Source organism: Ictidomys tridecemlineatus, chromosome 2 (assembly GCF_052094955.1).
Source record: "Ictidomys tridecemlineatus isolate mIctTri1 chromosome 2, mIctTri1.hap1, whole genome shotgun sequence".
NCBI lineage: Eukaryota > Metazoa > Chordata > Mammalia > Rodentia > Sciuridae > Ictidomys > Ictidomys tridecemlineatus.
In genome coordinates this window covers 74560309-74576997 of record NC_135478.1, presented here as the reverse complement: position 1 = coordinate 74576997, position 16689 = coordinate 74560309, and the positions used below count along the sequence as shown (strand labels likewise).

The 16689-nt window shown below is 48.4% G+C and overlaps 1 protein-coding gene and 1 pseudogene across 1 annotated transcript; one reads left to right on the top strand and one right to left on the bottom strand.

Annotated features, from left to right (window-relative positions):
- Positions 1–1050: 1050 nt before the first annotated feature.
- Positions 1051–4743, top strand: LOC101966641 (reticulon-4 receptor-like; annotated as a pseudogene).
- Positions 4744–6847: 2104 nt separating this feature from the next.
- LOC144368207 (uncharacterized) lies at positions 6848–13802 on the bottom strand. Its single transcript, XM_078026869.1, has 3 exons — positions 13752–13802; positions 13221–13517; positions 6848–8216 (listed from the first exon to the last, which is right to left on the bottom strand). Exons 1-3 carry the CDS (start codon positions 13800–13802, stop codon positions 7812–7814), a joined length of 753 nt encoding a protein of 250 aa, XP_077882995.1. The 3' UTR covers positions 6848–7811.
- Between the last annotated feature and the right edge of the window lie 2887 nt (positions 13803–16689).

The following is a 16689-nucleotide window of genomic DNA, read 5'->3' as shown; positions in this document are numbered from 1 at the left end:
TAGAGGGAAATTACCCCTTCAGGCAGCTGACCCTTCTCATCTGGGTATGGGGGAGGAGCTCTACACCGCAGGTGATAGGGTAGAGGAAACTCGCCCCTCCATGCTGGAGACCCCACCCACCTGGGTCTGGGGGGAGCTCCTATACAGCGGAAGCCAGGCTCCTGGGGAATGGCAGGAGGGGCACCAGTTTGTGCACAGGCTCAGGTGGCCACAGGAGCCACCTGTTCTTGGGTGGCTGCAGGGCTCTGAGGGGCAATCCATGTGGTTGGGACCTGAATGAGATGATGAGAGTGGCAGGGGTGGCGAGCCTGATCTTCAGGAAGAGGGCAGAATCTCCTGGGAGAATCAATGGTCTGGTTGGGGAGAAAAATAGGAGAGGTGGGCAAGGAGGGGACCAGCCCTGGAGGTCAGGAGCCCTGTGGTTCAGAAGGCTGCAGAGGGCAGGGGGTTGGGCCAGTGAGGCTTTCTGGGGGATAGGGAGGGGTTACTTTCCAAGGTGGAGAGCAGGAAGAGGTCAGATGGGGCAGCCGTGGTATAAGGTCAGGGTACACCCTCCCGACTGCCTGGTTGGGTTTTCTGTATTCCCTGGGCACCCACTGTGAATAGGAACCAATGCCACAAAGTTGGGTTTGATTATTTCATATAAAGGTGCCCCCTCATGCTTGCTCAGCGGAGGGGTTGCTATGGAGACCAGCGGGCAGGCCCCAAGGGGGTCCAGGCTGGAGCCAATTACCGTGGCTGCATCAGAAGAAAGCCCACTATGGCCACTGTGCTGACAGCAGGGCCGGTGCGGAGGGCCGACTCTCAGAAATTGGTTTCCAAAAAGCAGTTGTCTCGGCAGGAATAGAGCCTTGTCTTTGTGCCTGATACCTTCTGCTAGGAAGGCTGAGTGCCATGTGGCTGCTCTCCCAGTTGCCTGCCTCCCCTGTGTGGCTCAGTCTGGAGTCAACATGGGCATCTATACCAGTGAACTCACAAACCACACCTCAGGTCTTGGGGGCCACAGGACATGGTGCAATGGTAGCCTGGCTCAGTCATGATGTGAGGGACATGGTCACCATGTATGGTAGGTAGCACAGGGAACTTGTCATTATGGCACAGAGAGGTTGGTGGCATGGCCCAGACTCAGTGAGGCCTAGTCAAGAGCATGGCACAGTTGATGATATGCACTATCTGTGGCACGGCTTGACTGGTGATGTGGCCCAGTCATGGCAGTGAGCCTGACCAGTGAGCACTGAGGGCCCCCCACCCCAACCAGACCCAGGTCTTCCTGAATTCCTGGGCTAGGAAATACAGTTTACATAACATAGTGCCTGCCTGTGACAGCAGGTGAAACACTGTGGGGAACCTGCATGACCAAGCCCCACTTTCCCAGGGAAGATGCATAAGAAGGAAGCAGAGGTGTCAGTAGTTTAAATAGAACATCAGGCCAAAATGCCTCTTGTGCATGGCCAGTCTTGGGAAGGTTACCAAGGGCTTGAAGGGCTCCTGGGCTTCTGACTTTCTGGACCCCCATCCTGGGGCTGCCATCTCTCTGGCAACCAACAAATGTCCCCAAACACAGCAAGGCAGAGTTCAGAAGAGGAGATGCCTGGACAGGCTCCCAGGACCTAGGGACATGTTTAATGACTGTTATACTTAACTGGTTTGCTGGGACTCTGGATTAGAGCAACTATTGTGCTCTAGGCAGAAGAGGACCCCTGTGGTAGAGACTCAGCATAGCATGGAAGGCCCAAGGGTCACAGTCCTGGCTGGTTGAAGCTAGACCATGGCTCTCTCCCTCCTCCCTCTGTACTCCAACCCCAGCACTTAGCCAGCCTCCTGTCTGCAGAAGCCTGCTCTTAGCTAGCTGCCAAGGAAGGTGCTAGCTGTCAACACAGGTGTTAGCTGTAAATGAAGTGTTAGCTGATAACTCAAGTATTAGCTCATAAGACATAACCCTACCAAGGGGATTCACATTTTAATAGACTCACTCCTGAAGGCAAGGCAGGCTGAAAAAACCTTCAGCATTCAAAGGGCGCAGGGAATCCAATGGTGGAATAATAGGCCCTGCTGTTGAGGCCAGGTCACCCTAGCCCTAGGAGAAGTCTTTTGCTAGTATGGAGCCTCCTTGAAAGTCCAGGAGTGTCTGGCCCTTCAAGGGAAGAGAGGGTGCAACACCATGAGCAGGGGGAGATTGCTGCTGGGAGGCTGTCCCTGTTGAGTGTGCACCTGGGTTGGAGAGTTGAGGGCAGCTGGGACCATGCAGTGACTGGCTGGGAAGAGTGAACTCCTCCCCTGGGAGGGGATCAAGCAGAGAATGAGGCCAGGGGAGGAGGCTGCAGGAGGTGTTCCAAGCCAAGTCAGGAAGTGCTTAAAAGGGAGGATGTGTGGAGGAGGGAGCAGCCTGCTGGGGGCAGGGTACTCTAAGGTGGAGACTGTACTCCTTCACCCATGCCCTTCCTATACCCAGACCACTGTTCCTGTGATAGCAGAGGTGCTGGTAAGTAGACCCACTTTATACCCCCTGAACCCTATACTGGGGTTTTTTTTGGCAGTTTTTTCATTAAATCACAACTCCCCATTATGAAATGAGGGGGACTCCCCAGACTCCCACCTGCTAGAGTTTATCAAGAGCTATAAGGGCCTAGGCAGAGCATAGGGTTATGAACCTCAGTGTGTTTCCTTCTACAGTCTGAGAGGATGATTTCTGCATAAGCTATACAAATCTCAGCAGCTGACAGACTAGGGCTGAGACTTAGATTGCAGCTCCTCTGCCTGAACCCCACTTCCTAGTAGTTCCTGAGCTTAGTCTGGGTGGTCCTACAATGTTTACCAAGAGCACATCTTCTCCTCTCCCAGCATGGCCTGCAAGCTGTTAGGGGGCTGGGTACTGGCAGGAATATTGCTTGGAATATGGGGATGGAGACCAAGTCCTGGAGGACTCTGTTCACTAGAGTCCCAAGAAGGTATATGCAGATGTGAGCAACAGTCCTCCACATAGGTATTTGTTGGGTGACCTAGTAGGCTAACCTTGATTATGGGTATGAGCATCCAGAAGGGTGCAGTGGGGAGTCTTTAGACATGGTTTCCTAGAGTGTATGGCTCCAGGCACAAGTTATAGTCAAGCATCATCTATGTGGTATGCAAAGCAAGGATCCCCAAACCTCCAAATCCCAGGCCACAGCTCAGACCTGTCTCCAGCCCCTCTAAGGCCCAATCCCAAGGGACAAACTGACTCCAACATGGCCTCCCAGTCTCTTAGGGATCTCTTACCCCTAACTACCCTTTTTTCTACCCACAGGAAGCTGGCTGCTGTCATGGGTGCTGTGGCTACAAGCCTGGCAGGTGGCAGCACCGTGTCCAGGTGCCTGTGTGTGCTACAGTAGCCCAAAGTGACAGTAAGATGCCCTCAACAAGGCCTGCAGGCCATGCCCACTGGCATCCCAGCCTCCACCCAGCTCACCTTCCTGCATGGCAACTGCATCTCTCATGTGCTAGCTGTTGATTTCCACGCCTGCCGCAATCTCATCATCCTGTGGCTACAGTCTAAGGCATTGGCCCAGATTGATGCCACCGTGTTCTCTGGCCTGACCTTCCTGGAGCAACTGGATATCAACGACAATGCCCAGCTTCATACCTTCATACCTGCCACATTCCAAGGCCTGGGCCACCTGCACACACTGCACCTGAACCCCTGTGGCTTGCAGGAACTGGGCCCTGGCCTGTTCCATGTCCTGGCTGCCTTTCAGTTCCTCTAACTTCAAGGAAATTGGCTGCAGGCACTGCCATATGATGCCTTCCATGACCTGGGCAACCTCACGCACCTTTTCCTTCATGGTAACCGCATCCCCAGCATGCCTGAGCACACATTCTGTGGCCTGCACAGTCTTGACTGTCTCCTCCTGCACCAGAATCATGTGGCCCATGTGTATTCACATGCCTTACATGACCTTGGCCACCTCAGGACACACTACTTTTTTGCCAACAACCTTTCAATGCTGCCTGCAGAGGCCCTGGCACCTCTTTGTGCTCTACAGTATTTGTGGCTCCACAACAATCCCAGGGTATGTGACACGCCCACTCTGGTCTTGGCTGCAGAAATTCTGAGGTTCCTCATCTGAGGTGCCCTGCAACCTGCCCATGCGCCTGGCTGGTCGTGACTTCAATCATATGGTTGCCAATGACCTAGAGGGCTGTGCTGTGGCAGCCAGGCCCTTTGATCCCATCTGGACAAGCGGGGCCACTGATGAGGAGCTGCTGGGGCTGCCCAAATGCTGCCAGCCAGACAATTCAGACAAGGCCTCGGTGCTAGAATCTGATAGGCCAGCTTCTGCTGGCAATGCACTCAAGGGGCATGTGCCACCTGGTGACAGCCCACCAGGCAATGGCTCAGGCCCATGTCATATCAGTGACTCTCCCTTTAGGACCTTGCCCAGCTCTGCAGAGCCCCCACTGGCTGCACTATACCAGAGGGTTCTAAGTCACCAGGAGTCCACACCACTGGATCTCACCGGAGGCCAGGCTGTTCCTGCAAGAACCGCACCCGCAGTCAGTGTCATCTAGGACAGGCGGGAAGTGGTGGCAGTGGAGCAAGAGTTGCAGAGGGTTCAGGTGCCCTTCCAGCCCTGACCACAAAACGCAGTGTTGTGGCCCTTAGCCTTGTGCTGATATTGTGGACAATGTTTGCACCCTGCTGACCAGCTATCAGACCTCAGAACCTCTCAGCAGCCAGCTGTGTGTACCTAGGGCGTCTCCCACCATGCTGCCAGCCAGCACCAGGGACAGGCCCATTGGGCAGGCCAGTCCTCCCTGATGGACGCCTCCCCACCAGCCCAACCCCATCTCCACCCCATCATGTTTACAGGGTTTGGGGTTACGTTTGTTCGAGAATGCAGTTTCCCACCAAGATTGCAGAATATACAGATATGCATTTTGTTTTACCTGTGTAAAAAAAAAATTGGATGTGGAATAAAGAGCTCTTTTTCTTAAACCATGGCCTCTCAGGCTGAGGTGCTATCAGTGGTGAGAGGCAGGGGTGGGACCAGGTGCTGCACCTTACTGGACACCATCACACAAGGCCCCTGAGAAGTGGAGTCACCCAGCTGCATGTACCAGGTATGACATGGTATCCCTGCCACCTTCTGAGCTTGCTCCTGAGCCTAAACACCTACCCTGAGAACTGGACTAACAGAGCATATGCCAGGACCATGGGTCTAGATGAGGCTGCCTTTTTGGGGACATCTACTCTACTACCTTCCATCCAACTGTGCATTGCCCCCAAGAGGAGACTGAGGATAAGAGATGATGAATACTCTCCCTCTTCTGGGAGATGGCAGAAGGAGGGTGGCCCTGAAGGACAGGTGAGTTGGTAAAGCCAGGCTTGGGGCCAGACAGGAACTGTGTACACCTTCCTATCACTGCCCAGGGTTACGGCAAGATTCCTATTCCTCTTACAACACACCCACAGCCCAGAAACTGTCCTTTGAGGATCTGCATGCCCTTGTACACATGTGTGCACAACACATACATATGACCAGGCAGGAGCTACATGCATGCATGCCTATGTTTGAAAAAAGTATTCACAGCACAGACAAAAATATACGTGTGCACACTTTCCAAAGGCCTAGGCCAGGGAGGACTCAGAAACCAAAGGGAAAGGGGCCACATGGCCAAGAAACTATGTAGGGTGCTTACAGGGAAGGCCTCTCCCCCACAGGGCAGGGGCTGAGGAGGAGGAGGAGAAAAATTTAGTGATTTGGGGGAGGGAACGGCAGAGGGGAACATTGCTGGTGGAGCCAGATGGCTGTGGGTGGCTGGGGCTCCAGAAGCCCAGGGGAGGAGGAGAGTGTGGGGGAATGTGCTCAGCAACCAAACCCCTGCTCTCCCTCTAGCTCCTCAGTGCTGCCACCCAAGGTGAGGGACTCAGGACAGATTCTCTAGGCCATTTTCTTTATCCATTCATCTATCCATTCATTCTCTAGGCTGAGGGAAGTGAGTACATGGGGTAGGCACAGTGACCTGACCAGGGTGGAGAAAAAAACTATCTCAGGAGGTCCCAGCCATGGTTAGCTCCATACAGTAAGGACCCAGACAGTTGGGGTCCATGTACTGGGAGGAAGAAAAAGAGGAAGGGGAGAGAAGAGAGACCCATGTCCTTCTGACTACTGTTTTCCATCTGATGCTCCAAGAGACTGTGAACTTCTTCTCTGGGCTGCTTTCCTTCAGGGTGCCAGAATTCTCCCCACTACACAGTAAAAATCTCAGGGAAGTTGCAAATTAATGTGAGTTAAGAGAAATGGAGATAGAGAAGGATTTCTGATCAACAAAGCACATCATTGCAGACCCTGCTCAATCTCCCTGTAGAGAATCTTCTAGGGCTGCCTTGGTGGGAAAGGGGGTGTGAGACTCGGAGTCTGAATTCCAGAGAGTCCAGTGGATTCAGGGCATCAGTTTCTGGAGTCTTTCCTGTTTAGAGTTTGGGTCTATGTTAGTTGTAAGAGGCCTCCCTGCCATGAATATTTAGGGGGAAGATTTCTCTGTCCTAGGAGGTCCTGCCTGACACATGCCTGTCCCTGTCACCTGTCTTTTTCAGGAGTCTGGTCAGGGAATTTTTTCTGTTTTCTCCCCTTCAGTTAAAGCATGGGAAGGTGCCCACATTTGGGCCTATGTGTCCTGAGCTCCATCATGTCGATGGTGTCCTGCTTGAGCTGAGGGAGGAGGTGTACTCAGCAGTTATGCCCACCGTTCTCTCCCTCCTTCTCCCCTACCAGTGATTACATCCAAATGGGATTAACCACAGAGCCACATCTACAGCCCTTTTTATTTTTTTTTATTATTATTTTTTTAAATTTGGAGACAGGGTCTTGCTAAGTTACTTAGGGCCTAGCTAATTTGCTCAGGCTGGCTTTGAATTTGTTATCCTCCTGCCTTAGCCTCCTGAGTTTTGAGATTACAGGCATTTGCCATTGCATCTAGCCGTATGTCCATCTTCTCAATGGAAAGTCTTTCCGCATCTTACTTCCTTTTATTTCTTCCATCATCTCTTTGAGTCCCAGACCAAAAGATCCCCTCAATCGGTTGAAGGGAGTCCCATAGCCAAGACCTTGGGGGACTGATCCTTTTAGCACTTTCCTTCCTTCCTCCTATATCTGATAGTCTTGGGAGCCCAACCTAACTGCCCTATTCCCTTGGGCCCCAAGAACAAGAGACCCAAAGGGAAGAAGTAGACATCCATTCACCCATTAGACAGTAGAGAGTAGAGCTGACCCATATTTCTGAGGGACTTTGTAAAAGGAAAATTAGCCAAACAGGGCACACTGAGAGGAGTGTGGAGCAAGTACAAAGTATCTAGGTGTTAAAAATTTTTTTCTGTGAGTGCTATACAGAGGGATTATGGGAACCAAGACTGTGTCCTGTGGAGGTAGGAGCAGGATGGACATGGAAGGAAGGGCAAGTGGCTCCAGGCTGTAAGGACAGGGATTACAGGTGGGGGAAGGGAGACATAAAAGGGATGGCCTCTGTGATGTGGGCTTAGACTGGGGATAGAAGGACATTCAAGGATGAAGTGATGTTCAGACTGTCGCAGAGAAGAGAACTCACACATTCTCTTGGAGGCCTTGGGGATCCAAGGAGAGACTGATCCCGAGAGTGAGGAGGTGAACTAGTCTGCCCAAGAGGAGCAAGCACAGGGTGGATAGGTGAAAATATGCAGGCTGGGTTCCTGCTGAGGGCCATTCCCTTGCTGTAGAAAATTCTGTGGAGTTTGGGTGAGAGTGAAAGCATCTACCAGGGAAATATCAAAAGTGTTTCCTGGCCATTTTTCTCAAGGTCTAATTGTGTAGACCTGAGAGGATGGTCAAAGTTAAGATGGGAAGTGTGTAAACTAAAATAAGCAGGACCTTGTTTTTTGGTTGAAAAGGAGGATGTTTTTTGAGGGGTTTCTGGGTTAAGGGCATAGGGCTGGGTTGGTAGGGTTTGGAGGAGAGAAGCTTCCCTGGGGTTTTAGCTCCAGAGTTGAGCCAGGAACACTGTGCAGGGGACACACTCTTCTCCACAGTCCTCCCCCCATGAGTGACCTGGCAGGTGTAAGTCTCATGAGATTTCCACTTGTCTGGCATCAGAGTCAGACAGCTGCTGGCCACGTGCTTATTGTTGGTCTGCTTGGAGGATTGAGTAGTCTCCACACCCTGGTGACCTTTTGGCCATCCCTCTTCCAGGCCATGGTCATGACACCCAGGTAGAATTCATTGATCAGACAAACAAGCGTGGCCTTGTTGCTCTGCAACAATGGACCTGCAAGATGGACTAGGCAAAAGGAATCAGTGTTCTGATGTCCACCTGGGAAGCCCATTTGCTCAGTGTGTGAGGAGGGTTTTCTTGTTCAGGTATTCTGTGTTGGAGCATGTGTGATGTAGAGGGTGTTCCTGTGCTTTAAACAACCCAGGAATCCTGTGTATCACCTGACCTAGTACCTCTTAGACCATGGCCTTTCAAACAATTATGTCACCCTTGCCTTCCTGTCCTGATTACCCCTACGTTTTGTCTGGTCCATGTGTGGTCTCTGTCTGTCCTCTGAGCTCTCTGGAATTTCAGTATGTTCCATTATGGGTCAGCTCTGACCTGATTCCTTAACTCATAGGGCCAGTGTTTTTACTAAGAAGCCCATTTTCACCCAATGAGCCTCCTCTTGAGTCTCTGCCATGGGTAAGTGTCTTTGTTCCTAAAAGTTTGTTTTTCTGGCATGGCCTCAAGGTAAGGGTCCTTGTCCACAGGGCAGATATGTTGGTTTTCTGCAATGGCAAGTATTTTTTGTGTCAGGATCTCATACTTCTGAGGAGCCCACTTGGCCATATCATGTCCTTCATTGAATCTGTACTCAGCATCATGTAGACAGTCTTCTCCTTTCTTTCTCTTGACTAAGTTTCATGCATCCTAAAGTGGCTCTGGGCCCTTTACCTAGAAATCCATGGGGGCTTAAGGATCCCTTCTATCTCCCACTTGTCTGCCGCTGTATTATGAGTCTCACAGCCTTGGGCACATGATATTCTGACCTTTGATTTCCCAGCCTTAGGTGTTCCATTTCTTCTCTAATTCAACTAATTTGAGCTCCTCATAGCGCCTGGTCCCTCTTCCCCATAAGATAGTGCCTCAGTGCACATGTTCACACAGCTCATCAGACAGGGCTTAGGCCAATGGAAGACAGAACAACATAGCACATCTGAGGGAAAATATATGGCACAAATAGTGAGAAAGACACCTGAGTATCCAAAGGTTATCCTGTCCAGTTTCTTTCCTTTAATGTCAGAGTTGAAGGGTTGTGGGTATTACCTGAGTTTTCATGGTATCTTAACAGAAAAGCAAGAGTTCAGTGCCCCAGGGCTGAAATTCATGGAGAATGTTTAACCTCAGGCTGAGATAAGGCACAACACAACCAGGAGGAAACTCTTACAATCCTCAGGGATAACAAAGAAAGTGGAGTAAGGTGTCACTCACCCAGGTCTGACAGCCAGTTCCTTCACCAAACACAAAACACGGTGACACAGCTTGTGCAGAAACCCTTTCCTGCCTTACCCCTATCCCCTTAGACCCAGCTGCAGCTGTGCTGGAGGCAGCCACTGATAGACCTGGTATCTTCATGAGAAAAAGGTGAAATCCCTGAGAAATGACCAGTACATGGTGTCATTCATGGAAGGTGCCATCTGTCCTGAGAAAACACCTCACCAAAAGATCACCAGCATGTTTTTCTCTTCACTATGGAAGAATCACTTGTTAGGAAAAGAAGAAAATAGGAAGTGCCCATTTCATGCTCACACATTGCCCTGGACCCTCACTGCAGCCTCTGCCCATAGGACCCCTCTGGGCTGCCTACCTCATGTGGAAGTGACAGTCCCCGGGTCTGTATCCCAAGGAGTCCAGTTAATTGAGGGTTTCCATGGAATTGTGACATAGCTTGGGGCTATGACTTCTAAAGTGTCACACTGCTATCTGAAGTTCTTGGGCGACGTGTAAGTCCTTGGATATCTTTCTTCACCAACATTTCCCCATCACCTGTGCCTATCAGGATGTCTTCCCTGGGAATCTTCTGTTGGGTCTCTCCTCCAGTAGTAGGATGGAGAGTGGATACACCCCTCTCCAAGACATCCTAACTATAGGGGGAAGCAGGAGAAGGGACACAATAACTGGATCTACCTTTCCACAGAAAGATCTTCATCCATCCTTGTCTTCTTTCTATTTCCTTCTCTATTACTCCAGGTCCCCAGTCTAAATCTCTCCTTAATGTGTTGAGGTAGACCATAACAGAGACCATGGAAGATTGACCCTTGGAGGGCAAGCACTTCCCATCCCACTTTGTAGATCCCTTAACCCTAGAGCTTTAGCCTGAGACACTTGTGTGACTCTGAACCCTGTGGTCCAGGGAATTCAGCAAATGGAGGGAGTGGATACTCTGAAGAACAGTCAAAGAAAACCCCTTGAGAATGTCCCTTAGGACAGAGGGAGTTTCCAGCAGGGCACAGGAAAGGGTCATTTCTATCCTGCCCCAGTAAATAACTAAGACTAGGGGATGAACTGGAGAAAATGAGTAAGCAGATGTGGAGAGGCAAAAATGACAGATTCCTGCACAGGTTGAAACCTCAGCTCTATAAAGGTAGAAAGGAGAGAGAATCCACCAAATGGAAGAGGAAGGAAGAAACTCACCGAGGATGGTCACCTTGGTCCCACTGCCAAACACAGCACACTGTGACACAGATCTGTACATGAATCACTTTTTGCAACATAACCCAGACCCCCCTTCAGCTGCAGAGGTCAGAGGTTCAGCCTTCTTTCACAGGGGCTGCTCAGTCCATGGGTGGGTGAGATTTCTTGCTTCTGCTTGAGCTGGATCATGAACTCTTTAAAGGCTGTGGAATAGGACCATCTTGAGTCATCCCAAGGGTTGGAGAGGATTTCTTTCTTTTCTTAATTAAACTTTTATATATATGTATTTTAATTATGATATGAAGATTTTAAAGTGCAGAAATCTGTCACAAATTAATGGAGTTTATATGAGGTGATGAGGTTCTGAATAACTTTCTTCTCATAATTTTTTTGTAATTTCCAAAAACAATATGATAAAATTAAAGTTAAAATTAAAATTCCTGACTTGATGATGATTTTATATATTGAATATATATATGCATATATAAACATATGGAAGTAATATATATATAGGTAAGTATATATGTGTATATATATGTATATATATATATGTGTGTGTGTGTGTGTACATATATATATATATATATATATATATATATATATATATATAGTTGCAGATATTTGGCAACTCAAATACATTCATGTTTTCCAAGATTTATTGTTCTCTCCTTAATATTCAGAGAATACTCAAAATTATATCACAGGAATATACTGGACAAATACCCATCATGTAATATTCTAATAAAAATAATGTTCTAATAATACAATATTCTAACAGCAATATAAATCTCATGACCGATGATCCTAATTTAAATGTTCCAGGGGTAGTTCCTGGATAGTGGTTGGTAGATTTCCCTTCTTCACAGTAGAGTTTACTCCATAAGCTCTAAGTGTGGGATCTCTGCTTTCCCCTTGACCTCCTTCTGACTTACACATGCACCTGTGCACATACTTGCTTCAACATATCCTTTGTGCACACATGAAGCAGTCAGCCTCTGTTCATATTGTCACCATCACTGGGTGCACCTACAGCCTAGAGACACACATGGTGACCCTCATGAGAAGGACGTAAGCAGAATGAGATCCCAGCACCAGGCCCTCAATGCACTTCCTTGTGGTGGCCCATTAACCTGTAGAGCTCACACGGGGACACACATTAGTAGCTTGGAATCCCTGAAGTGTCCTCCTCAACAAGTACCTCCCTAGTTCTCCAAAGTCACCTGATGCTCCCTGAGCACAGCCCTTCCCAAGCTTTCTCCTCAACTCTTTGTCACTCTTGGAATGGATAGAAACTTCCCCCCTTTCCCCAATGTGAGTGGCCTACCACAGAGACCATTATTCTATGATTTCGGTGATGACATTTGATAATCGATTTCATGACACCAGAGGGCTTTACTGCCTCTTCTGCTACATGTAGTCTTCCTGATCCACTCATACAGAAGCTTAACATGACAATGTGTATCAAAGGACTTATGCTTGTTATATGCATTTTGTGTGGAAAGGTGCATGTTTGTTCGCAGGCATATATGTTTATGTGTATGTGTTTCTATAACAGCAGGGAGCCTACACCAAGTTGTTAAAAAGGTGCATCAGCTTGCACACAAGCATGTGGAAGGTATCCCAGAATGTGGCTACTGACTTTGAACACATTAGACCCACTGACAATCTTAGGGCACCTATGGTGTGTTCATTAGAAGCAATACTGAATTCTGTTTCTCAGAAAATAGAGGGACACAAATAGACCAGGGGTACCAAGAGGGGAGTATAGGATGAATCACCAGGTTACATGGACTGAATATCCTGTTAATAAGTGATATGGGGCTGGGAGTGAGCAGTGCTATGGGGCCCATGCTGCATCCCCAGGGAGGTAGGAGCAGGGTTGACACAGAAGAGCGAGCAAGTGGCTCTAGGCAGCAAGGACAGGTATTACAGGTAAGGGAGGGAGACAAAGGGAATAAGAGGGATGTCCTCAGTGATAGGGGCTTAGACCTGAGATGGAAAGACATTTGAGGATGGAGTGATGTTCAGACTGCTCCAAGGAAGGGAGATCACACATTCTCCTGGAGGCCTTGGGGATCCAAGGAAAGACTGATCCCCAGAGGGAATGGGTGGGTGAACTAGTCTGCACAAGAGGAGCAAGTACAGGGTGGATAGGTGAAAATATGCAGACTGGGTTCCTGCTGAAGGCCATTCTTTTTCTGAAGAAAATCCTGTGGATCTGCCAGGGTAATATCAGGAGCCTTTCCTGGCCTTTATATCTCAAAATCTTTGACCATGTTGAGGGGATGGTCAAAATTAAGATGGAAAGTGTGTAAACTAAAATAAAAAAGACCATAATTTTTAGTTGAAATAGAGGATGTTTATTGAGGTTTTTCTGGGTTGAGAGAGAAGGGCTGGGATGGTAGGGCCAGGAGGAGAGAAGCTTCCCTGGGGTTTTCAGCTCCAAGGTGAAATGAGGGTCAGGGACCTAGGAACACTGTTCCAAGGACACACTCTTCTCCTTGGTGCTCCCTTCATGAGTGACCTGTCAGGTCTGTGTCTCATGAGATCCACTCATCTGCTGTCACAGTCAGGTAGCTGCTGGACATGTACTTATTGTTGGTCTGTTTGGAGGGCTGAGTGGTCTGCACACCCTGGGTGTCCATGGCGCCATCTCTCTTCCAGTCCACGGTCACAACACCTGGGTAGAAGTCGCTGATCAGACACACCAAGGTGGCCTTGTTGCTCTGGAGCTCCTCAGAGGAGGGTGAGAATAGGGTGAGCAAGGGCCCAGCCTTAGGCTGACCTGCCAAATGGACCAGGCTAAAGGGATCAGTGTTCTGGTGTCCACTCTGGAGCCCCTATGCTCAGTGTGTGAGGAGTGTCTTCTTGTTCAGGAAATCTGTGTTGGAGCATGTGTGATGTAGAGGGTGTGTTGGGGAATTCATTAAACCCTTCCCCATGTTCATAGGCATGAAGAAACCCAGAACACCTGTTTATCACCATGCCTGGCACCTCTTAGACCCTGGTCTTTCACACAAATATGTCACGCTTGCCTTCCTGCCCTGCCTCCTTCTGACATCTTTCTGGTCTACCCGTAGACTTTGTCTGTCCTCTGAGCTCTCCAGGACCCCAGTGTTTTCCATTGTGGGTCAATTATGACCTGACTTCTTGGCTTTGAGGGCCAGTTTTTTTCTAAGGAGCCCATTTTTACCCCAATGTGTGTCTTCTTGAGTCTCTACCATGGGTAAGAGTCTTTGTTCCTTAAAGTCTGTCTGTCTGTCGTGGCCCCTCTCCTTTTGCAGAGTCAGACCAAAATGCCTTGTTTACTGGTCATATCTGTAGTTTTCCTGTATTGAGACCTGTTCATGTGGAAACTCAGGAGCCTTTGCTTCTGCAGCATGTGCGCTATGGAGACCTACCTCCCCCACTCTCATCTTCAGTCACTCTTCTCCTGCCTATCTGTTATCCAGAGCCTCTCTTCTTTTCTTCCTCCTAAGTTTCCTGAAACCCAATGTGTGTCTGGGCTCTGACCCTGGCCAACCTTGAAGACTTGGCTTTCCTTGTCCTTCTCATCCTTTTCGAGACCTGTGATCCTGGGTTACAGTCCAGGATGTCTGGACTGAGTTATGAAATGTTGTTCCCCACTCTTACTCCTTAGTGTGCTAAGTCTTTTTAAGTCCACCCTTTGTCACTCCCACAATGTCTTTTATTTCCTCTTCCCCTTAGATAGGGCCTCAAATTAACCCCTCACAAACAAATTAGAAAAGTGACTAACAAGGGAGAACAGATCAAAGTACTTCTTATGGACCAGCATTCCAAGACAGACAGACAGGCAGACAGACAATGAAGTCTTAGAAGTTCATTCTGTTCAGTCTCCTGCCTCTGGAGTCAGAGGTTAAACAGTTGCCTACAAATCACTGAGTTAATCACAAGCATCTGAACAGAAAGGGAAGAGTTCAGTGTCCCAGAAATAAAATCCATGGAGACTGCTTGTCCCAGGACAGAAACAGGACACAGAAAAAGAGCAAAAAAGCAGAAAATTTTCCCCAAACAAAGGTTGAGGAAGAGAACAAAAAGTCACCTAAGATGGTCAATTTGGCCCCTCTGCCAAACACTGTGACAGAGACTTGTGCAAAAATCCCTTTCTGTGTTGACCTGACCCTCCCCCAACCAGCTGCATCTCTGCTGGCAGCAGCCGCTGATAGAACTGGGCAACCTGCATGAAGGGAAGTTACTCTTGCTGAAAGATGATCAGTACATGAGGCCCTTCTCAGGAGCCACCATCCCAACATCTCACCAAAATGTCAACTAGACCTTTTCATGTTCTCCATGGAAGAACCACTTTTTGGGAAAGGAAGAAACAGAAGTACTCAGTGACAACTCCTGGAGACCATGGGCTGGGTGGCAATTGGGGAAAGTACCAGGACCAAGAGCTCAGCTCCTCTTACCTCCTGCCTGGCCTGGAGTCACCAGAGGAATGTCAGACTATGCCAGATAATGAGAGGTCAAGAACACATGCAGAAAGCACCATTTCAACTCTTGTTTCAGCTTCTTACACACAGAAAACAACCACAAATAACCACAGCACTATACTCAGAACAAAGTAAATACATCTGACATTTGGGAGGGATTTTATGAGTCCCTCATTGTCTTTTGATATTCACATATCACTGATAATTTTGGCTTAGGTTGGATAAACATATTTTAGTTATGTCTGAACTTTCCAGAACAGAAGCAGAGTATTTGCAGATGAAAAGACAAGATGTCTGGCATTTATGTCAAAATATCATGTAAGCGTGATGTTATTCTGTTGTGGGTGGATCAAAATCATCTGTGAATTGATCATTTTGATAGGTGGTTGATGAGACCGTGGGGGTCATTGTTATTCCTGTTTTCTCTTTGTGTTGAAAATTCTCACCATAAACACCAATTTTTAAAATGAAGAGGAGATTATTCTTGGTGTGGTGTTTTGGGATGGGGTGGACCCTGGCATTATATCCACTGAGGCCATTGATAGGGTGTTGGATAGTCTCAGCTTCTATTCATTCCTTGGAGTCAGTTTAGTGCTGAGGTATATTAAAGAGGAGGTTTGTGATCAGGTGTGTCCATAATCAAGGTCAAGGAGGACTTCTTTTCTGTCCCATTGTGACACCAGAAGGCTGTAGATTTTCCATGTTTCATCTTTCCCACATTTTATGACTTTTCTAAAGGTGCTTTCCTCATCCAGATCTTTGAGGTCCTTGGACCTTCAATGTCTGTTAAATCTCTCTGCACTAACATTCTTAGTCTTTCCCTGTTTTTTTTTTTTTTCACCACAGGCGACACCACTGAATCATACTGAGCAATACTGCATACCCATACACTGAGTTTGAGTTGTAGGGAGCATCAGAAATACTGAGTTGTTGCCTGATGCATGAGACACAAACAATATGGTTCTGTTTTACTGACCACTGAATAGCTGGGTTCTCCTGCCTTTGCTGGCTCTGAGCATGCACGAATTTACCCTTCCTTTCCTAGGTTAAGATTACACACTTCGAATGTAGGTCCCCTAACATGAGTTGTTTCCAGGGGCCCTCTTCTGATTTAATATGTGGGCTCAATGCAGCAAAAGTGACAAAGCAGTTTAGGAAAAGGAAATGTGAGTCTGGAAAGAATGGGAAGGAGAGAAGAGGTCAAATCAGTCCACATATTCTCCATTGCTTTCTTAAGTTTCTTTGTTGCACTTTATGCAATCCATCAGAACCAATTAGTGCACTGAAGGTTCCATAGTTTCATGTGACCATGGCCATGCAAGGAAGGTACAATTTGGTTAAAATCAGTCCAGGAAGCTCTCTGAGGAATGGCGCTACAGAGGGTAGGGCTGGAGGAGCCAGGGTCCTTGCTCCACCCTGTGTCATCACAGGTGCTGCTCCTCAGGGTCCCAGGTGTGTGCTACTCAGCCTTTACACCCAAATGTCCTAGAGAACCCTTCCCATTGCCTCATGTTCACTCTCTAGGGAAGCAGACTCAGAAGGATCTGAAGGTGAATGT

What these genes read in the sequence shown, in the direction of transcription:
- LOC144368207 (XM_078026869.1), bottom strand. Translation starts at nt 13,802, where the DNA reads ATGGAAAACACTGGGGTCCTGGAGAGCTCAGAGGACAGACAAAGTCTA. An exon ending in AGGACAGACAAAGTCTACGG is followed by an intron (nt 13,518 to 13,751) that starts GTAGACCAGAAA and finishes CACTGAGCATAG; the next exon opens with GGGCTCCAGAGTGGACACCA. An exon ending in CAGCAGATGAGTGGATCTCA is followed by an intron (nt 8,217 to 13,220) that starts TGAGACACAGAC and finishes TGAATTCTACCT; the next exon opens with GGGTGTCATGACCATGGCCT.